Below are 21760 nucleotides of genomic sequence, written 5' to 3' on the forward strand. Positions count from 1 at the left end.
ATAGCACTATGAACCAATTCAACATAATTAAGATATATACAACTTTCATACGATAGCATGATACAAATTCTATTCAAGTTCCCATAGACTACAAACCAGGAGACAGTGGAACATATCCAGGGACATTAAAAAAGGTGCAAAAAATTTCATAGTCTAAAGGTATTGAAATGGTACAGAGTCTGTTCTACTATCATTGTGGAATTATGTTAGAAACCATTATCAAAGGATATTTGAAAATAGTCCACATATTTTCAAGTGTAATGTGACAATTACCAAGAGAGATTTTGAGAGTAATTAATTTTTTAACAGTGATTTGTATTTTATTGCCACAAGGTCAGTATGTATTGGACCCCAGGTGCTTCTCCAGATTCCTGGGTCCCATCCAGATCGACAAAATCAGAATCTCTGATTGTGTAGTTTCACAAAGTCCCTCAAGGTGATTCTTACATATCCTGAAGATTGAGACTCATACTTAAAAAAGATTGTGTGTGTGTGTGTGTGATGCTGAGTCCACACATGGATTCAAGCTCCTCTAGCCACCCCCTCAGCCTCCTCAGGTCCACGGTTCCCAGCTTGGGATCCAAGAAACTAGATTGACTGTATGTCCCCTTTCCTATTAATAATTCACCTCTAGAACTTCCTTCATTTTTCCCTTCCTTGAACTTTCTACTTAAATTCCACTATTTCCAGAAATATCCTAGTATAAGTGAAATCAGATGAAGTTATCCCAGTGAAGCCAAGCCACACAATTCTGATGTGTAAGGTTCCCTCTTAGAGCTCTCACCTGATATGGTCTGATTGTCATAAACCTAAACAAAACCCAGCCAACTCATGAAAAAGCCTCTCAATCCTCCAGAGAAAATCAAGCAACACTAAGAAAAGTTTATATTTGTTCATCTTATCTTTTTCAATGTGCTTTAAATATTAAAAGGAAGAAAAATATAGGATAGAAAGTTTCCCAACAAATCAGAATGACTTAAAGTTACCAAATAACCATATTTCAAGATATGAATAAGATACAGTTCAAGGCTATGACTCAAAAGCTCTGAGTCCTAGATGAGGTAACAACTTTTACTAAGCTCTCCAGAATAACCTGGAGAGAAATTTGCAGGAAACAGGAAAACACAGAGAAACCCCCTGAATGGTGCAAAGGACTCTTAGCATAAAATGTATCTCAAGGAGACTGCATCAGAGCTGGAACTAGATCTGAGGAGAGGCTACAGACCCTGCCTTTTAGGGAGCATCTTGCCAAGTCATCAGAGCATTTTTCTAAGCATGTCAGAATGATAACTGCCTTTCTGCAATCAGGACATCTGAGCTGGTTCCTCATTAGTCAGATTTGCTGTGGCTTGTAGGTATATGTGTTTGAATATAATATGTTGTTAAAACTAGACTCTTACCCATTGATTCTGGATAATTAATCAGTTATAATAATGAACTCCCACTGACACAACTCAAGTCAGCTTATGAAATACTTAAAGATCTAAATAAAACAAGATAGACTTTCAATAAATCAGCATACTGATTAAAATGCAAAAGCAGCATCATTCTTGTTGGTTGTTATAGTCTATTTTCTTAGCTTATTACATCTCTTAGACATACTTCATACTTACAACATTCCCAACCTGTCTCTCTTCAAGTTTTCAAATAATATAAAGATAGTTCCTTGTCTGTCCTATAAAATTTGAATGGGAAGAAGAGAAATAGCATATTATGTTGGAAACAAAGAAAACATGCTACACTAAGACCACTAAGGCAGATTTGAATTGAAGTCTAGACCTAATTGCAAATATTGTGAGAAGCACGTTTGGAAAGGCTGTCTCTAGAACATGGAATAGATATATTCCTGGTTGGTGTTGTCTTTCAACTGAGATTATAATTTACATCAAACATTGTATAAGTTTAAAGTATACAACATGTTGATTTGATATATTTATTTATTGTAATTTGATTATCACAATAGCTTTAGCTAAGACCTCTATCTCATCAAATAATTATGATTTCATTTTTGTGGTGAGAATTTTAAAGATCTAGTCTCATGGCAGTTTTGAAGTATATAATATAATATTGTTGACTATAATCACTATGCTCTTTGTTAGATTTCCCCAGAACCTATTCTAATTTTCAAACTGCAAATTTGTCCCTTTGACTAATATCCTCCCAATCCGGCGGCGGGGCCCCCCCAGGCCCGGGTAACCGCCACTCTACTCTGTTTCATTGAGTTTGACGTTTTTTTTTTTTTGGTTCTACATGTAAGTGATATCGTATAATCTTTGTCTGGCTTTTATCACTTAGCATAATGCAGTCAAGTTTCATCTGTGTTCTCACACATAACAGGATTTCCTTCTTTCTCATGGTTGAGTAATATTCCATTCTATATATACTGCACCTTTTCAAAATTGATATATAGTTGATATACAATATTATATAAGTATCAGGTGTACAACATAATGATTGACACTTTTTAAAGGTTATACCACATTTATAGTTTTTTTTTTTTAACATACTGGCTATATTCCTTGTGTTGTAGCTTATTTATTCTATACATAGTAGTTTGTACTTCTTCATCTATCCCTGTTTTATCCCTCCCACCTTCCCTCTTCCCGCTGATAACCACTAGTTTGTTCTCTGTATCTGTAAGTCTGTTTCTTTTTGGTTATATTCACTAGCTTGTTGTATTTTTTAGACTCCACATGTAATTTATAACAAACAGTATTTCTCTTTCTCTCTGATTTATTTCACTAAGCATAATACCTCTAAGTCCCTCCACGTTGTTGTAAATGGCAAATTTTCATTCCTTTTTATGGCTGAGTAATATTCCATTGTACATATATACCACATCTTCTTTATTCACTTACCTGTTGGTGAATACTTAGGTTGCTTCCATGTCGTGGCAATTGTAAATAGTGGTGCTATGAACATTTGGGGTGCGTGTATGTTTTCAAATTAGTGTTTTCTACCCAGGAGTGAAATTGGTGGATCATATGGTAATTATACTTTTAGTTTTCTGAGAAACCTCCATACTGTTTTCCACAGTGGCTGCACCAATTTGTATTTGCACCAACAGTGTATGAGGGTTCTCCTTTCTCCACATCCTCACCAACATTTGTTATTTGTGCTCTTTTTGATGATAGATGGGTATGAGGTGATATCTCATTATAATTTTGATTTGCATTTCTCTGATGACAAATGATGTTGAGCATCTTTTCATGTGCTTGTTGGCCATCGGTGTGTCTTGTTTTGAAAAATATCTGTTCAGGTCTTCTGCCCAAATTTTAATCAATTTCTTTTTTTTTTCATGTTGAGTTGTATGAGCTGTTTATATATTTTGGATATTTTGGCATACCATTTGCAAATATTTTCTCCCATTTAGCAGATGGTCTTTTGTTTTGTCAATGGTTTCCTTTGCTGTGTAAAAGCTTTTAAGTTTAATTAGGTCCCATTTATTTGTTCAGAAAAGGCAATGGCAACCCACTCCAGTACTCTTGCTTGGAAAATCCCATGGATGGAGGAGCCTGGAAGGCTGCAGTCCATGGGGTCGCTGAGGGTAGGACACGACTGAGTGACTTCACTTTCACTTTTCCCTTTCATGCATTGGAGAAGGAAATGGTAACCCACTCCAGTGTTCTTGCCTGGAGAATCCCAGGGATGGGGGAGCCTGGTGGGCTGCCGTCTACGGGGTCGCACAGAGTCAGACACGACTGAAGTGACTTAGCAGCAGCAGCAGCATTTATTTGTTTTTGCTTTCATTTCCTTTTCCAATCTGCAATTTAGCTCATGTGATTCTCATGCACATCAAAATTTAAAAACCACTGTTCTAAGAGAAATGGATAAAAAATATAGGGAAGCAGTTTGTTGTGTGAAAAATAATTTGTACTTCAGAGGAAAGCTATATACTGTCTATATCACACCTTGATTCTATGGGAGATATTTTACAAGTGACTGAGAAATTCTATCCAGTTTGGTAGAGGTTCAGTTGATTTTTCTCTCCTGCTTCTCATGTAGAAAAATCAACTTTGCCTCCATTTACATTTTCATTTCAATAGTCATGATCTATAAAGATGTAAGGTTTTTAAAAATTCTTTCTTGTCTGATTATAAAATCTGCCTAATTCTTCTCTCTTAAATAAAATCTTTATCATGTGTGTAGTTTTGTATTTGTATGAGAGGCGTGATTTTATCCTTTTTGGAAAACTATCTTTTAACATTTTTTTCTCAAATAAACAAAAGCTAATTCTGGAGTTGTCCAATAGTGGAAATGGCTGTCCCATGAAGCTGTGGACTTCTCATCACTAGAAGTGCAGAAAAAAAAAACACAAAAAACTACATTTGGGGGATTTGGTAAAAGATACCACATGCCAGAATTGCAACTCCCCATTGACTCTCCATTTTATCAGGAAATCTAGGCATTAGAATAGACAATGGACTAGAATGGTGGTCAATGCTGGCTGCATATTAGAATCATCTGAGTGCTTTAAAAATTTAATGCCTGGACCCTACCTCTAAAAATACTGATTTAATTGTTCTGGGCCCTGGGTACAGTGCCACACTAAGCCATACTAGAGCCCAAGGCAAAGGGAAAACATCAGTATATTTTTATTTGAAATATTGATATTTTGTTCATCATGGATTTCTTGAATTAATTTTAACATTTTGCATTACATTATTAAATTTCTCTTTATTACTGAGGTCCTTTGGGTAAGTGCCTCACTTGCCTCTCCTTATTCCCAAACTTGCCTGAACATCTGTACGTTTTAAATCTCACTCAGGCCATTCTAATGGGCAGTCATTCTAATGGCTAAGAACTACTGACTAGATGATCTTGTCTTGCATCCTTTACTGTGCTGTCCAGCATGGCAGCCACTAGACACATGGGGGAACTGAGAACTTGAAAACTTAGTAATCATAATTGAGTGTACTGCAGCTTTCACGCTCTCCTCTTTAGAATAGTGGGGAATATCCCTGCCTGTCAAATGGGAGATAGGGTTTGTTTCCCCAAGGCAATGTGCCCTTTTCTGGGGCTTCCCTGGTGGCTCAGACAGTACAGAATATGCCTGCAATGCATGAGACCCAGGTTCAACCCCTGACTTGGTACGCAAATGTAAAATATCTTATTACTTTTTGTACTGACTACATGGTGAAGTAATAATCCTTCTTTTCTTTTTGCAGTGCATCCTTTTCTTGACACTAATTTCTGAATCAATCAAGTAGGCTAAGTTATGCTTCAGTAGTTAAAACAAACAAACAAACAATTACTAGTTTGTGTAACAAAAAAGTTGGTTCTTGCTCATACTTCATTTCCCACGTGGGTCAGCATGGATCTCTGGTCCCCGCTGGGATATCAGAGCTGACGGAGGCTCCATTTCAGTGTGCTTCCAGGATTTCCAAGGCAGGAAAAAGGGCATGGTGGCTCATGGAATGGCTCTTAAAGGCACAGAGAGACATACATCACTTCCATTCATATTTCACTAGCAGAGGGTGGAGGAGGTATAATTCTGTTATGTGCGTGAAAGGAGGAGAGTGAGAACATTTTGATCAGCCACCACGACAATCCGTTGGCCTGAGGAAGTGACTGCTGGTGGCTGTGGAGTCATGTAGGACCATGGCACATTGCCTATATATGTGTGAGACCAGCCCACCACACTGTCGCAGGCAGTAAACGTGACACTTTTCTCCGTATGGCTTTCATTACAAGTTCATTTCATTAGGAAATCAGTGGGGGTATTTTGTAGCATTACAGAAATACCAGGAATGAGACCTACCGAGCTGGTTACAAACTCAGCAATGCTTCCTTCCAATATTCAGCAAGGAAAAATAAACTCATAGGGTGATCTCATTTCCCCTTTTCACCCCTGAGATTTTGGACCAAAAACAACATGTGAAATTCGATGATGATAATGGGAAGAAGAACTTAATGTTGAGAATAAGGACTTTTGAGGATTCTTTTGGTAGCAATGACATTGAGGCATTATTAATATTGCTTGTTGCCACATTAAATTTGATCAAGAGTGGAAACGGGTAGGGCTTCCCAGGTGGCTCAATGGAAAAGAATCTGCCTGCCAATGCAGGAGATGTGGGTTCAGTCCCTCGGCTGGGAATATACCCGGGAGTAGGAAATGGCAACCCACTCCAGTATTCTTGCCTGGAAGATTCCAGGGACAAAGGAGGCTAGTAGGTTATAGTCCATGGGGACACAAAGAGTCGGACACAGCTGAGCAACTGACCACACATGCTTGGAAAGGAGATAGCACATGTAACACTGGAATTAGGGTAAGGGATCTTCTTTATAGACTCAGAATAACCCAAGGAGGCAATAAAATTTTAGGGAAGTTCATTGTTATACATATCTTTTTTTTTTCCTTTGTCAAATAGAGACAGTTGAGGGGGTTATGGAGAAGTCTCTGCTTCTTCCACTGAAGAATACATAAGGAATACCCAGGTGGAATATTTCATTTGAAATGGATCTCAGAATTCTTGGAACAGATTAGAAATAATGTTTTAGAAACATACATAGTTAGTGAGAAACAGTCTTTAGAGAGAAAAAGGTGCATAGGAGGTATTCTGATGTAAGAAAAAGAATCATATTTGACTTTATGGACAATTGTGGATTAAAGCATTCCATAAAATGCTTGGCTGTGTGGCCTGGGGAAAGGGCTTAAACTCTTTAAGCACAAATTCCTCATGTAATATGGCTGAAATAGCAACTTCTTACAGAAGATTAAAGAGATAATAATATAATAGTGCTTAGCTCAGTGCCAGCACATAGTAGGGACTTGTTTAAATACCTCTCCAAGAAAATGCAATGGCGAGAACAAGTAGACACTTCTGACCAGGGATGGATCCCAGGGTCTGAAAAGATGTGGATCCTTCACAGGAAAAATAGAGTAAGGTCATTGCTAGAGAATTTGCAATTTTTCCAAGTAGTCACATGTCTCCTTCTTGCCTCAGAGTTTCATGACTCAATTTCTCATCTCTTCTTTAGCTTTATTTATTATTTGTTCTTTTTCTTTCTGTTTATCTCCTCCTACCTTATTTTTATGAAGCTTCCCTGGTGGCTCAGAGGGTAAAGAGTCTGCCTGCAATGTGGGAGACCCAGGTTTGATCCCTGCATTGGGAAGATCTCCTGTAGAAGGAAATGGAAATGCAGTCCAGTATTCTTGCCTGGAAAATTCCATGAACGAGAGAGCCTGGCTACAGTCCGTGGGGTCATAAAGAGTCAGACACGACTGAGCAACTAACACACACACACACCTTATTTTTATAGAATGTTCCAGTCTCTGGATTTTATCCTCCAGATTTTCTCCTGTTATCTTTTTCTTCTTCATATTGTTCCATCACTCCATCACCTTCAGTCTATATTTCTCTTTCTCTTCCATTTCATCTTTCATCCTTTATAGATTGTTTAGCACCAGAGACCTGGAAGCTACGCCCATTGTGTCTTCTGTGCTTCTCTGCCCTTTCTTCATTTCTTCTCACCCTCAGTGGAATCCCTTCCTCTGTACCATCTACTGTTCTCCCGGGCCATAGCAGCTTGTTTCCTGTACTGAGATTTTTTCTTAGAAATGAATCTGATCAACTCACAGAGCCATGAAGGTATAAATAACTTTAAAAATTTGGTGCTTTACTTTTCCCAGGGGTACTAGAACTTCAGTCAAGTACAAAGCCTTCAGCCGAAGAAATAAATCTCTAATAATAATTTGGGGCATTATAAAGTTACGGAGTATGTTTTCTTTTCAACAGGAGAACTTCTCTGCCAAATATGCCCACTCACAGAGCTTGTTCTGCTTTGATATTTTAGAAGCTAATAAAATAAGTTGATTCAGATAGCTAAAATTAGATTTAGCCACCTTCTGGCATATGGAAGTCTAATAAACTCTGAGGCTGAAAACTACAGTTGACTCTTCAGCTGGCCATCAATATCACTAGAAATAAACTAAAAATGGGGGAAACTGTTTTCTATCAGAACTCCTCCTGGAAAGAAACTATGTTATGTATGTAGAAGGACGCTATGAATTGAATTGTGTACCATTCCCCCCACCCCAATTCATATGTTTAAGCCTTAATACCCTATGTGAATGTATTGGAAACAGGGACTTTAAGGAAATGGTTAAGGTTATTGAGGCCATAAGGGTGAAGCCCCATTTGGATACAACCTGTGTCCTTCTAGGAGGGGTTACAGAGACACCAGAGATTGCTCTCTCTTCACCATGTTAGGGCACAGCAAAGAGGCAGTTACTCTGTTAAGTCAGGAAGGGTCCTCACTAGGAACTGAATTAATGGGAACGTCACCTTGGATTACCCAGCCCCAGAACTGTGAAAAATAAATTTACATTATTTAAATGAAGTGAAAGTTACTCAGTCGTGTCTAAGTCTTTGAGACCCCATGGACTATACAGTCCCTGGAACTCTCCAGGCCAGAATACTGGAGTGGGTAGCCTTTCCCTTCTCCAGGGGATCTTCCCAATCCAGGGATTGAACCCAGGTCTCTGACATTGCAGGCAGATTCTTTACCAGCTGAGCCACAAGGGAAGCCCTGTAAACCACCTTGTATATGGTGTTTTGTTATGGCAGCCCAACCAGACTAGGAGGATGTTCATAGGTAAGCAGCTTTGGGGTCAGAAAGTCAAGACATGCTTCAAAATGAAGAGAGGGTCCCCCTAAATGACTCCTAAGTCCGGTGAGCTACAGGGCTTCTACTTTACTAACATGGGGTATATGAGTCTGAGGACAGATACCAACTTCCCAGGACCAAGTGCTACCCTCTGTGGAGTTGCCTTTCTGCTCGTCCCCAAGCAGCACTCAGCCTTCCTCTAAATACATGTCAAACCAATGTTTAAAGAACATCTGTTTGAAGGGGTACCAAATTATTAGCTGCATAAATCACCCACAGGCCTACATTTCCTCCAATCTTGGCCAACTGTCATCCTTCATACCTCAATATTATAGCCGATGCCATGGGCCTTACACATTTGGAGAAAAACATAGTGAAAAACCAGAGAGAGACTGTCGTGCCTCAGCTGGGTGCTCATCACCGCACAGCGACTGGTTGCCTGTGACTGGAAAAAAAAAAAAAAAACACACACACACACACACAGCTGAATGTCAAACTTTTTACAAAATATATAAACTTAAAATTTTTTTTAATTTCTTTACTTTTTGGGGGGCTGTGCTGGCTCTTTGTTGCTCTGCGCAGGCTTTCTCTAGTTGCAGTGGGCAGGGGCTACTCTTCACTGCAGTACATGGGCTTCTTATTGCACTGGCCTCTCTTGTGGAGCACGGGCTCTAGGCCTCGTGGGTTTCAGTAGCTGTGGCCCATGGGCTTAGCTGCTCTGTGGCACGTGGCATGTTCCTAGACCAGGGATTGAACCCGTGTCCCCTATATTGGCAGGTGAATTCCTAACCACTGGGCCACCAGGGAAACCCTAAATACAATGTTAATCTCAGAATAATGGTGGATTAAGAGAAAAATTGCAAAGATTATACAGAGAATTCCTGTATAGCCCACACCCAGTTCCCCTGCTTTTGACACGGCACATTGATGCAGTACACGTACATGATGTTTGTCATGACTAAGGAACCAAATCGCCACATTACTGTTAAGCCCATACTTTATTTGGATATAGTTCATTTTCCCCTAGTTCCCATTTTCTGTTCCAGGATCCCCTCCACCTTATGTTTGTCATGTCTCCTGTGACAGTTTCTCAGTCTCACCTGACGGTTTTGAGGGGTACTGATCAGGTATTTTGTAGGCTATCCCTCAGTTGAGGTGTGTCTGATTTTTTTTCATGGTTAGATGAGGGTTGTTGGTTTTGGAGAGAGAGGTAAACTGCTACTTTCATCACCTCATATCAGCATGACTTATCACTATGAAGCCAACCGTGGTCCCCTGGCTAAAATAGTTTTCACTAGATTTCTTGCTGTAAAGATTCCTTCTGCCTTTCCATACTGTGCTCTTCAGCAACAAATAATTAAGTGTACTTCACCTCCTTGAAGGGACCAATGCTAGAGCTTTAATTCCAACTGCTTTCTTTGTTTGGGAAATTGCTATTCTTTATCTTGCTTGCCTATGAATGAGAGCTAGCCCAAAGAGACTGGTTATAGTAGGTCCAAAGTATTTCAACTACAGTATCTCCTAAAATATTGGAAATTTAATATGCACAAAAGAAAGTATTGATTCCTGATAGTTTCGTAGCATGTCCTTCATGAAATGTGATATTTGCCTTTGGCAATTATCTCTGTTTGTCCTTGGGTAAATGGAAATTTGGAAAACTGCTCATAGAGCCGTGGCCAACCTTACGGCATAAAAGCGGCTACACATGGCCCAGATTTTGAACTTTGGGGACCCTCAGGTGCTGGGCAACTGCCTGATTGCGTGCAGTGACTTGAAATAGGAGAAGGAAAAGGGGTGCTGCTGGCTCACAGCTGGTTGCAAGGATCCTAACGACCTGACACACTATATTCTGTGAAACTCCAGGCCCCCTGTTTGCCTCTGAGCTAATGCAGGGAACTGCGGCTGACTGAGCGAGTACCCAGCAGAAAATAAACATCCTTTCCCCCACATCTCACACACAGACACACACACAGATTTCATGTTCATCTTTTGTGACATACGTCCCCCACATACTGTGTCTTTTCCTTCAACATTTACATAGTTTATCTGATGGTCACGTTATCCGTAGCAGTAATTAAGCCCACACACAAGTGGGGTCCACACCTACAAAAATGTTAGGCTCCCAAAGGCTAATGCATCGATCTGTGCAGCCCCACTGGTATGTCCCCACTTAGAGCCACTGGGAATTCTACTTTTACAAAGGAAAATCTATTTGACCATCTATTGTCTCACAGCTGTACTTTGTTATCTCCCTAACCTATTATGAGTTGTTCTCCTGGCTGGCGCCCTTTCATGACTGGGAGTTTTCTGAGGGCAGGCACTGTTTGGCTTCTGAATCCCAGGCTGGACATGATGCTAGTGTTCAGTATTTCTTCAAAGAATAGATACATGAAATAAAGTGGACTGCATTTCTCTCAGACTGAAGAGGTACTTCAAAGGATGTAATTCAGGGGACTTACAGTCACTGAGAGCTTTGGGGGCAGAAACAGAGATTGATTCACAAAACGGGATAGTCACACATGCTCTAGAAAATGACAGCTCAGGACAGTCATCCCAGGCCTTGCCCCTAGAGGACATCTTTTGGAGGACAATGTAGCTCTGGCAGAGATAATTGGAGGGTAACAAGAACTGGCTAAGAGAAGCTCTGGCTCAGCTATGCAGTCAGTCTGGGGGAGCATGACAACCACGCCTGCTCACCCTGCCATGCCAGGCTGTGCCATGCTCATGCCTTCACAGCAAAGGTCCAGAAGCCTGAGCTTTTGTGTGTGGAAGTGAGCTGTAAATACTCTGAAATTCCATTGTGGTTACTGAGCATGTAATTGCGTGGTAATTACCATGAATTCACAAGATAATTCTGAGGTTATTTTTGTCTTCTAAACTTGTCTTATGCTGCTATAGTATATAAACTAGCAAACCCAAGATCAGGCACCAGTCAGTGAGGGAGAGAGATGGGCAGGCATCTGATACCAGGATCCAGCTCAGTGCACGTCTTGGCTCCAAAGTGAAGCAGAAGAGCTCACTGTTCAGTATTACTGGACAGCAACCATCCTGAGACTTCTTCCACTCTATGGAGACAGACTGCAATTACCCTCCTCCCAGACCTGAGCTTGTGATTCATATGGAATTGGAAAGAAAAACCAGGATATTTGATGTATGTCTCCAAGTAATGTCTTCTTTTCCATGACCATCCCCATCCTAGTCCAGACCATTGCAGCCTACTAGGGAGGTGCAGGTACAAGCAGAATTCAGTAGTGGAGAGGTTAAACAGAATCAGAATGACCAAAGATCAAAACCTGACTAGGCCACTTACTGAATGTATGATCTTGGATATGTCATTTAACTTCTCTGACTTCTGATGATTAAACAAACACCTAGTATTTGATACACAGTAGCTACTGTTAATTGTTGCTGTTTCTTTGAAGGGCCTGGGAGCATTGTAGACCTATAGCAAATGTAATTTTCCAGGCTGTTCCTTCCTCAACTGGTACCTGGGATATTGAGCATTATGACTATAATTTCATGTTTTCCAAACTCCGATTGGTCAATGCTCTGAACTCTTCAGTGTCTCCTTCTTGCCTTCAAGACTCCCCAACTTTCTCAGTCACTTTTCCCACTCCCTGCCTCCCGTAATCTCTGTCCCAGTCCAGCTGGTTCATAATAGACCACAGTCTCTCTTCAGCTACTGTCCTTTCCACTGCAGAGGGTCTCCCTCTCCTTGTCACATGGTGACTGCCTTAGTCTGTAAGGCCAGACCAAGTTCTATGTTCTGAGCAAAGTGTTCTCTGTCCCCACCTGTCCACAATTGTTTCTCCTAAGAACCCCAGCAGCCGGTTAAGGGACTATCACTCGAAAAGCATTTAAATGAGACCTCATGGTTTTCCTTTGTGTGTGTGCTATCTATTTTATATTTCTTTTCAACTCTTCAAGGACATGGACTTTGCCAAATGTTCCTGTATCCTGGATGCTTCGTGAAATTCCTAGCTGAAGTGCTTAATAAATGTGTTATAATAATGCAAATAAAGATGAACATACATGATACACCTATATTTAAAAAGACTTAACCAAGTCTGCAGTCTCTATAGGCAAAAACAGCCAATGATCTAGGGTTGTCTTTAATTCAGACTGACAGCTTAGATGACAGTGTTGTCTCGAGGATTAGATGAGTTCATAAAGATCTTGAAACAGTGTTTGGCACAGAGTAAGCACTCAAAAACAAGCTAGCTCTTATTAATATTTGTTAAGCTAAATTATTTCACAAATAAGATAAAATATTTGAAATTAAACAACCAACCAGAAAATCTTTTCATCAGAAAGGGACTTCAATCAGAAAACCTGGGCTTTTCTACTTACTTAACTTTATGATCTTGGGCAGCTCACTTACCTTTACCTTTAGCCTTACTTTCCTTTAATCTATAAAATGAGTATGAAAGCCCATGTCTTAATTATTCTTGGGGTTATCATGGGGATCAAATAAGCTCAGTTAAGTTGTTCAGTTGCATCAGACTCTTTGTGACGCCATGGACCGCAGCACACCAGGCATCCCTGTCCATCACCAATTCCCGGAGTTTGCTTATTAAACTCATGCCCATCAAGTTGGTGATGCCATTCAAACATCTCATTCTGTGGTCCCCTTCTCCTCCTGCCTTCAGTCTTTCTCAGCATCAGGGTCTTTTCCAATGAGTCAGTTCTTCGCATCAGGTGGCCAAAGTATTGGACTTTCAACTTCTGCATCAGTCCTTCCAATAAATATTCAGGACTGGATTCCTTTAGGATTGACTGGATCTCCTTGCAGTCCAAGGGACTCTCAAGAGTATTCTCCAACACCACAGTTGAAAAGCATCAATTCTTCAGTGCTCAGCTTTCTTTATGGTCCAACTCTCACATCTATACATGACTACTGGAAAAACCATAGCTTTGACTAGATGGACCCTTGTTGGCAAAGTAATGTCTCTTTTTTTAAAATATGCTGTCCAAATTGGTCATAGCTTTTCTTTCAAGGAACAAAGCGTCTTTTAATTTCATGGCTGCAGATGCCATCTGCAGTGATTTTGGAGCCCAAAAGAATAAAGTCTGTCACTCTTTCCATTGTTTCCCTATCTACTTGCCATGAAGTGATGGAACCAGATGCCATGATCTTCATTTTTTGACTGTTGTTTTAAGCCAGCTTTTTCACTCTCTCACTTTCATCAAGAGGCTCTTCAGTTCCTCTATGCTTTCTGCCATTAGGGTGGTGTCATCTGCATATCTGAGGTTATTGATATTTCTCCTGGCAATCTTGATTCCAGCTTGTCCTTCATCCATCCTGGCATTTTGTATGATGTACTCTGCATAGGGTGACAAAATACAGCCTTTCCCAATTTGGAACCATTCTATGTACCATTCTAACTGTTGCTTCTTGACCTGCATACAAATTTCTCAGGAGGCAGGTAAGGTGGTCTGGTATTCCCATCTGTGTAAGAATTTGTTCCATGTACCATTCTAACTGTTGCTTTTTGACCTGCATACAGATTTCTCAGGAGGCAGGTAAGGTGGTCTGGTATTCCCATCTGTGTAAGAATTTTCCACAGTTTGTTGTGATCCACACAGTCAAAAGTTTTGGCATAGTCAATAAAGCAGAAATAGATGTTTTTATGGAACTCTCGTTTTTTCTATGATCCAACAGATGTTGGCAATTTGATCTCTGACTCCTCTGCCTTTTCTAAATCCAGCTTGAACATCTGGAAGTTCATGGTTTATGTACTGTTGAAGCCTCACTTGAAAAATTTGAGCATTACTTTGATAGTGTGTGAGATGAGTGCAATTGTTCAGTAGTTGGAACATTCTTTGGCATTGCCTTTCTTTGGGATTGTAATAAAAACTGACCTTTTCCAGGACTGTGGTCATGGCTGTTTTCCAAATTTGCTAGCATATTGAGTGCAGCACTTTCATGCATCATCTTTTAGGACTTGAAATAGCTCAGCTGGAATTCCATCATCTCTGCTAGCTTTGTTTGTAGTGATGCTTCCTAAGGTCCACTTGACTTCAGACTTCAGTATGTCTAGCTCTAGGTGAGTAATCACACCATCATGGTTATTTGGGTCATTAAGATCTTGTTTGTATAGTTCTTCTGTGTATTTTTGCCACTTTTTCTTAACATCTTCTGCTTCTGTTAGGTCCATACCATTTCTGTCCTTTATTACGCTTGTCTTTGCACAAAATGTTCCCTTGGTATCTCCAATTTTCTTGAAGAGATCTCTAGTCTTTCCCATTCTGTTGTTTTCCTCTGTTTCTTTGCACTGATCACTGAGGAAGGCTTTGTTATCTCTCCTTGCTTTTCTTTGGAACTCTGCATTCAGATGGGTGTATCTTTCCTTTTCTCCTTTGCCTTTACCATATCTTCTTTTCTCAGCTATTTGTAAGGCCTCTTCAGATAACCGTTGTGCCTGTTTGTATTTCTTCTTCTTGGGGATGATTTTGATCACTGCCTCCTATACAATGTCACGAACCTCCATCCATAGTTCTTCAGGCATTCTGTCTATCGGATCTAATCCTTTGAATCTATTTGTCACTTCTGCTGTATAATAGTAAGGGATTTGATTTAGGTCATACCTTAATGGTCTTAGTGGTTAAATAAGCTCACATCTATTTAGAGTGTAAAGCATTATATAAATTATAACAAATAGAAAGCATCATTTTTAACCAACTTGCTTCTAATGCTGTAAAATCCATTTAGGTTTACCAAGGGCGTCATAATCTAAATGGGTTTTATTGCATCAGAAGACTCCTCCACAACCATCTGGACCATTCAGGGCTCACTGAGTCCTGGCCTAGCTCAGAGCAGATTAGGAGCCCATGGATAATGGTAATATGTCTGCAGATAACCTCCTCACACAAGGAGATGAAACCTCTTTTGGAAGAAGACTTTTTCCATGGCTTCACCCAGAGATTTCTTCAGGGATGAGCTGAAGCTGTACTCTGGGGTTGAATCATTGACTCTCAGCCAACACAAGGCAGGTTGGGTAGCACAATGGTCAGGCACACGAGCCTGGGCATAATTCTGGCTTCCACACTTGTTTATTGAGTGACTTTCCACAAGTTGCTTAACATTTCTTATCTCAGTCTTCCTAGCTAAAAATGAGCATAATAATAGCACCTGCCTCATATATTATGTTGTAGAAAGATTCATGTAAAGCATTTGGTTAAAGTACCTGGTGAGGAGTAAAGGCTCAGTATATTTTGGATATTATTATCATGTTATTATATGCATTATAGTTCTATGCTGGCCTATCTTGGTCCTTTGCAAAACTTAGAGCTCTTTACTACTTATCCTTATATCCCCTGCGCTTAGCAGAATGCTTGGCACAAAGTAGGTGAACTTACTTCCAGCTGATTCTGGCTGAAAGTTTTGACTGATAGCTAAGCTGTGGCTGGTGAGGACTTACAATGTGACCTTGTCACAACAGTGTTACACCTTTCTAAAAGATTCTTCAAGAAAAAGACCTTTCAATGGAAGGCTGTGGGGATGAGCCCTTCCTGTGTCTCCTTGCAGGACAAATTCCCCATCCACAGGTCTCACTGTACATGAGGGTGCCTAGGTCAGGCTTGAAACAGAGTTCTACTCTACATACAAGCCCCATAAAAAGTAAATGCCTCAGGAGACCCTAGGGGTCATTTAGGCCTTCCCTATTTTGCAAAACAGGAAACTGAGGCCCGAGAAAGGATCAGGATTCATGGCCCCTGACTTCCAGTGCAGTCCTGTTCTCTCCAAATTCCCACTGGCCAAGTTTGGAGTGTGTGGGAATTTCAGAGATTAGCCTTTTCTAGGAAAACAAAGGGGAAAAAAATAGGAGGCAAAATATTACTGGTAGAAGTCTAGTTTTATTAAACTACCTTTCTAAATCACAATCTAACAAGAACGCTTCAAGCTAAATAAAGGAAGCTTGAAATACTCCTTTTCACTGGAGAATATAATTTTGCTTCAACCACAATTTAAATTGATTTAGTTCTGAGCACCAGCACTTGAAGTGTGGAGCATATTCTATTTTCGCCATGATACTTGTTTTGACAGTGATGCATTTCAGTTGACATAGTTGAAATCCTTATGTAATAAATCTCTGCCTGAAAATTAATCATGTTTATAATATTCTGAGAATTAATAACACCCATTGCTCAAATCATTAACTTAAAAAAGGAGCTTCCAAAATCTGTTCTCGGCAGTAAGGGACCACAATAAATGAATGTTTGATAAAATAATCCAAGTAGCAGTTTAACAAGCGTAAACTTGAATGTGGTGGCAATAACACAGAACTATTGTTTAAGGGTTGGCAGAGGCTGATGAGGTTCTTATTTCAGTTACGAAGCAGGCATCCACATGCATAATGAACTGCTCTCTGAATTATTAATGTGTTGCTTATTTAGCCTCATCTGTCTAGAAGATAATGTATCCTAACTCTAATGAGTGATTGGTTTTGTACATAATTACAGTAGCAGCAGTAGTGGGGAAATGTGTGCCTTCAAAGAAGGAATTCTAAAAATAAAGTCATCACATAAACTCTGCTGTTGTTGCATTCTATCAAAATCAAACCCGAAGCGTTGGAGAATTCATAATAAATTACAGGAGACAGAATCATTATTAACATCATAATTTAACACAAAAGGTTTTACTTAATCATTCATTACAGATCATGTGCTGTTAAAATGCTTATAAATGACTGGGGTTGTTTTAAGATGTTTCCAGAGATGATCCTTTTTGGCCATCTCACCAGCTATGGTGTGGAGGGTCCATCGAGAGAGAACAGTAGAAATGGGTAGAAAAGGATAACAATTTATGTCCACTCTGACAGAATGTTAATTAAAAGTTAAAAAGCCGTTAGGTGACTCCTTTTCATTTTCAAAACACACACGTCTGGGACTCATCTGATCCTGTTTCCGCCTTCAAGTGGTTATTTGTGGAGGACACTGGATCAGAAGTCCCTGCGCGTGGTCTGCTGCCGCTAAGTCGCTTCAGTCGTGTCCGACTCTGTGCGACCCCATAGATGGCAGCCCACCAGGCTCCCCGTCCCTGGGATTCTCCAGGCAAGAACACTGGAGTGGGTTGCCATTTCCTTCTCCAATGCATGAAAGTGAAAAGTGAAAGTGAAGTCTCTCAGTCGTGTCCAACTCTTAGCGACCCCATGGACTGCAGCCTATCAGGCTCCTCCGTCTAAACGGGTCTAAATGAGAGTGATTTGCCACCTGTTTCTACTATGGGGACAATAGCTCTTCTTAGAGTTCAGAAAAGTTTTTGCTTTCCCCCTGCACAGCATATTATCCTTTAGGAATAGGCCCAAACTGGAAATCTTTTACAGGCACTCATTCTGAATGCGCCCTCATTATCTCTAGTTTCTATCTGTGTGTTTCCTTTTCTTGTCTTCAAAGGGGTTTGTCGGCTGACTGATTGTAAACTTGACGGCATCACAGTCTGTTCACACTTGTTCAGGAGCTTCACTTTGGCTGTAAATTGCACCATGTGCACGTGTGCATGCTTCGTTTAAAACTTTCCCATCACACGTTCACATACGCACAGGAGCATGTGTGTACACATGTGCACAGTGGCACCAGGGTGAGAACCTCCATTTTATCTTTCTACAACCAAAAGTACTTCTAGTTTGTCCCTCCCTCAGTAAACCTGCATAGCTCTTCTTCAGTGATTGTAGAGACGTTTGATTTACTGAAGATCATAATGCTTCTCTCTTGAGTGCAGATAATTCCTAAAAGTGTCTAAGACTCTTGATCACAGAATTCCTGTATGTTGCCTTTAGCTAGGATTGAAATCTATAGGCAAGAAGGGGAAGATGGGAGAGTGCTTCTAATTCCAAGTGAAGCCTCTGCTTGCAGGTTTCTGGAGCAACATATTTAAATGCAGCGAATTGTCTTTGGAAGTCTTGCATTGAATACTAACTCAGCTTCCAGCTTCCTTTGGGAAATGGCATGGAGTTAGGTTTGCTAAGCCAGAAGGTATCAAATTCTACTGCTGTCCTTCCCTCTGTCACTGAACTTAGAGTCTTGTAAAGGTCCCTTTGGTGAGGACAGGGGAACAGGTGGGACCAAACCTGGGATATCCCTAGCAAGGTCCTAGGTCTGTTTCTCATCCCTAGTCCAATTCTGCTTCTTGTCTTAATAAGCAAAGAGATCTAAGGGATTTGCATGAACAAGGGTATCTCACAGGACAAGTGAATTGAGGAGGAGGAGGAGAGGGCTGCTGCTTGAGCCCCCCAAGATATCTGGCACCCTTTTCAGGCTACCCTTCCAAGTGTATGCTGAGCTCCTGCTAAGGAAGTTGATATAGGGATCCTTGGCAGAGTCAAAAAAGGGTTCTCTAAACCCAGAGCTATCTCTTGGATCCAAACAGACTCAAGAGAGAGGCAGCAGATACTGTTCTGAAATGATATCTCTAGGGAACTGGTATGGGGGTTTTATTAACCACTGGCATTCCTCTTTTATCTGCTTGACATATTCACATCTCAAGTAGAGCTTCATTTGCAAAAAGGGCACAAAGCTCACTATTGTGAGAGGAGGCAGAAGAAACCCTCTGGCATTGTCAGAGCAGCTGTGGCTTGAGCCCCAATCTGCTCGCATATCCCACCTATAGGAAGGGCCATCTGGTCCTCTTGACCTTTGCACTCCTTCCCCAGGACCAACCTAGCCCACTGTCCCCATAGAGGTTTACCCTTTGTTACCCAGAGTCCTGAGGTTGGTAAACCTTAACCAGTGCCAGAACTACTGCCTCCAGCCCCCTAGAGATAGGCTAGTGACGAGATGGGGACTAGGCCATGGATCATGAGGGGCCTCATCAACCAAGCTGAGAAGTTGGGATTTTCCCAAAAATGACAGGAGTCATTTCAGAATCATAAGTAGGGGAGTAGCATGCTCAGATTCGCCCTGACTGCCTTGACTACCTTGAGAGGAGGCAGGGAATCTTAGTGAGAAGCTATTATAACAGTAGTGTGAGACCCTGAAAGCTGAAATGAAGGCTGCATCTTTGATGGGGAGAGGAAGGGTCAGAGTTGAGGCATTTTAGCAGCAGGCATCAACTTGAGCTGCTTGCCGACTGGATGCTGGGACAAAGGGTGACTGATCAGCTTCTGGCGCAACTCACCAAGAGGAAGTATAAGGAAGAAGAGACCATGAGTGCAACTGTGGGTAGTTTGAGCCTGAAGCCTCTCCAACATTCTGTTGAATATGGAATCGAGGAGTCGGAGGCTCAAAAAAGAGATTTGGGCTAGAAAAATACAGGTTTGGTTGGAAGCTTCTGGTGACTGCAGCCATGGATATAGATATAATTGTCCTGGGAAGTGAGCTGAGGAGAGAACAGAGGGGAACACCCAGACATCCAGCCCTGGAAAGCCCATGCTCTTCCATCCTTCCACATGGTGCTTCTCCCCGTTCCGACATTCCCGGTTCCTAGAGAATGCTGCCTCCCCTCTCCTACATTCCTGTGCCAGAAGCCCATTTTGGGAGTTTCAAAGATTTGCCTGAAATTCTTTCTTCCTTCTGGACCCATGGAGCTTGGCACACAACCAGAGCTCAGTAAATGGCACTGAGGAGAATCAGCATGCGTCATCGGTCACTTACCGGCACTTTCTGAACATTTAGGTTGTTCATTTTCTTGTCTTTCTTGGGAGCAAAGCGGGGCACTTCGAGGGTGCTCAAACTGCAATTCAGGTGGCCATTGGTCAAGTATAAGGTGAGCTGAGTCAGGGCTAGCTGGTCACTGTATGAGAGATTGAGGCCTGTTGCCCACACCTGAGTAGAACAGGAACCAGAGAAGTGAGAATACGAACCGCCAGCAGGAGAGAAGGCCCCTACCATCCATGACCGCCCTGAACCACCCTGAACCACACCAGACCCAACTATGCCAATGAATACGTGACTTAAGATGCTCTTGCTCATGTTTCTCCTTTGTTCAACAGAAGAATAGAGCCTTCAATCTGATTCTTGTCAGAAGATTCAAGGTTCTTGTGGGGCGTTTACACAGCTGGAAATACCTGGCCAAGATAATCTGATGGAGAGTCCTGGTTCTGAAAGTCTCCTGTTTGATTTTTCTGCCTGTGGTTGGCCATTTCTAAAGTGGCCAGTGCAAGGCTTTCAACTGAGAAATGAAGTTGGATGGGAACTCCAGAGGATGGGGAGTTACAGGGGAGCAGACAGAAAAGGCCAAGGGTGAGTAAATGTTAGAAAAGAGCAGTTTGCCTTGGCTTCAGAAAAAGCAGTGCTGGCTTCTCTGGGAATTGCAATATGATTCTTTTTTCTGGAGGGAAAATAACTTTTTTATTGTGAAAAGTTTAAATTTAGTTGTGTTTTTTTTTTTGTTAAATTGGAGGATAATTGCTTTACAATGTTGTGTTGGTGTTTTGCAGTACAATGATGCAAATCAGCAATAATTTTATATATATATATATATATATCCCCTCCTTCTTGCGCCTCCCTCCTTGCTCCCATCCCAGCTCTCTAGGCTGGGTTCTCTATAAAGCAGCAGCTTCCCACTAGCTATCTATTTCACACATGATACTGTACATACGTCGATGCTGCTTTCTTAATTCATCCTTCCCTCTCCTACCCTGCTGTGTCCACAAGCTCTCTACGTCTGCATCTCCATTTCTTCCCTGCAAATAATTTCATCAGTACTATTTTCCTAGATCCAATATGTTGCAATATGATTCTAAAGGGAAGCTTAGGGTTGGCCGATAAGCCTTAGCTCTACCACTATTTTCACCTTAAGAGTACAAGAAAGTAATTTCACCTACCCTATGCCAGGAAACCATGATAGCAGTCACCATAGCTGAATACCAGGGTTATTAGAGGGATGTGTGCGTGCATGCATGCTCAGTTGTTCAGTTGTGTCCAACTCTTTGTGACCGCAGGGACTGCAGCACACTGGGCTCCTCTGTCTGTGGAATTTCCCAGGCAAGAATACTGGAGCAGGTTGCCATTTCTTACTCCAGGGGATCTTCCTAACCCAGGGATCAAACCCCTGTCTCCAGTGTTTCCTGCATTAACAGGTGGATTCTTTACCACTGTGCCACCTGGGAAGTCCTAGAAGGATATTAGGATACAATAGAAATTAAATTGCTTTGAGGGACAGATACATGTAAGCAATAAGTTACTCTTAAGTTATTAGATGCTTGATTAA

The 21760-nt window shown here is 41.1% G+C and overlaps 1 protein-coding gene across 1 annotated transcript in view; it reads right to left on the reverse strand.

The window, feature by feature from the left end:
• The window catches only part of LOC120860867 (IQ domain-containing protein H-like), a 225239-nt gene that overhangs the window by 8947 nt on the left and 194532 nt on the right, over positions 1-21760 (reverse strand). The window contains exons 16-18 of the mRNA XM_040236570.1: positions 20203-20373; positions 8933-9055; positions 1614-1675 (exon numbers count right to left, since the gene is read on the reverse strand). Of these exons, the coding sequence (XP_040092504.1) occupies positions 1614-1675; positions 8933-9055; positions 20203-20373 (356 nt within the window). The remainder of the gene's footprint in view (positions 1-1613; positions 1676-8932; positions 9056-20202; positions 20374-21760) is intronic.

The sequence above is a fragment of the Oryx dammah genome, unplaced genomic scaffold (genome assembly GCF_014754425.2).
Source record: "Oryx dammah isolate SB20612 unplaced genomic scaffold, SCBI_Odam_1.1 HiC_scaffold_11209, whole genome shotgun sequence".
Lineage (NCBI taxonomy): Eukaryota > Metazoa > Chordata > Mammalia > Artiodactyla > Bovidae > Oryx > Oryx dammah.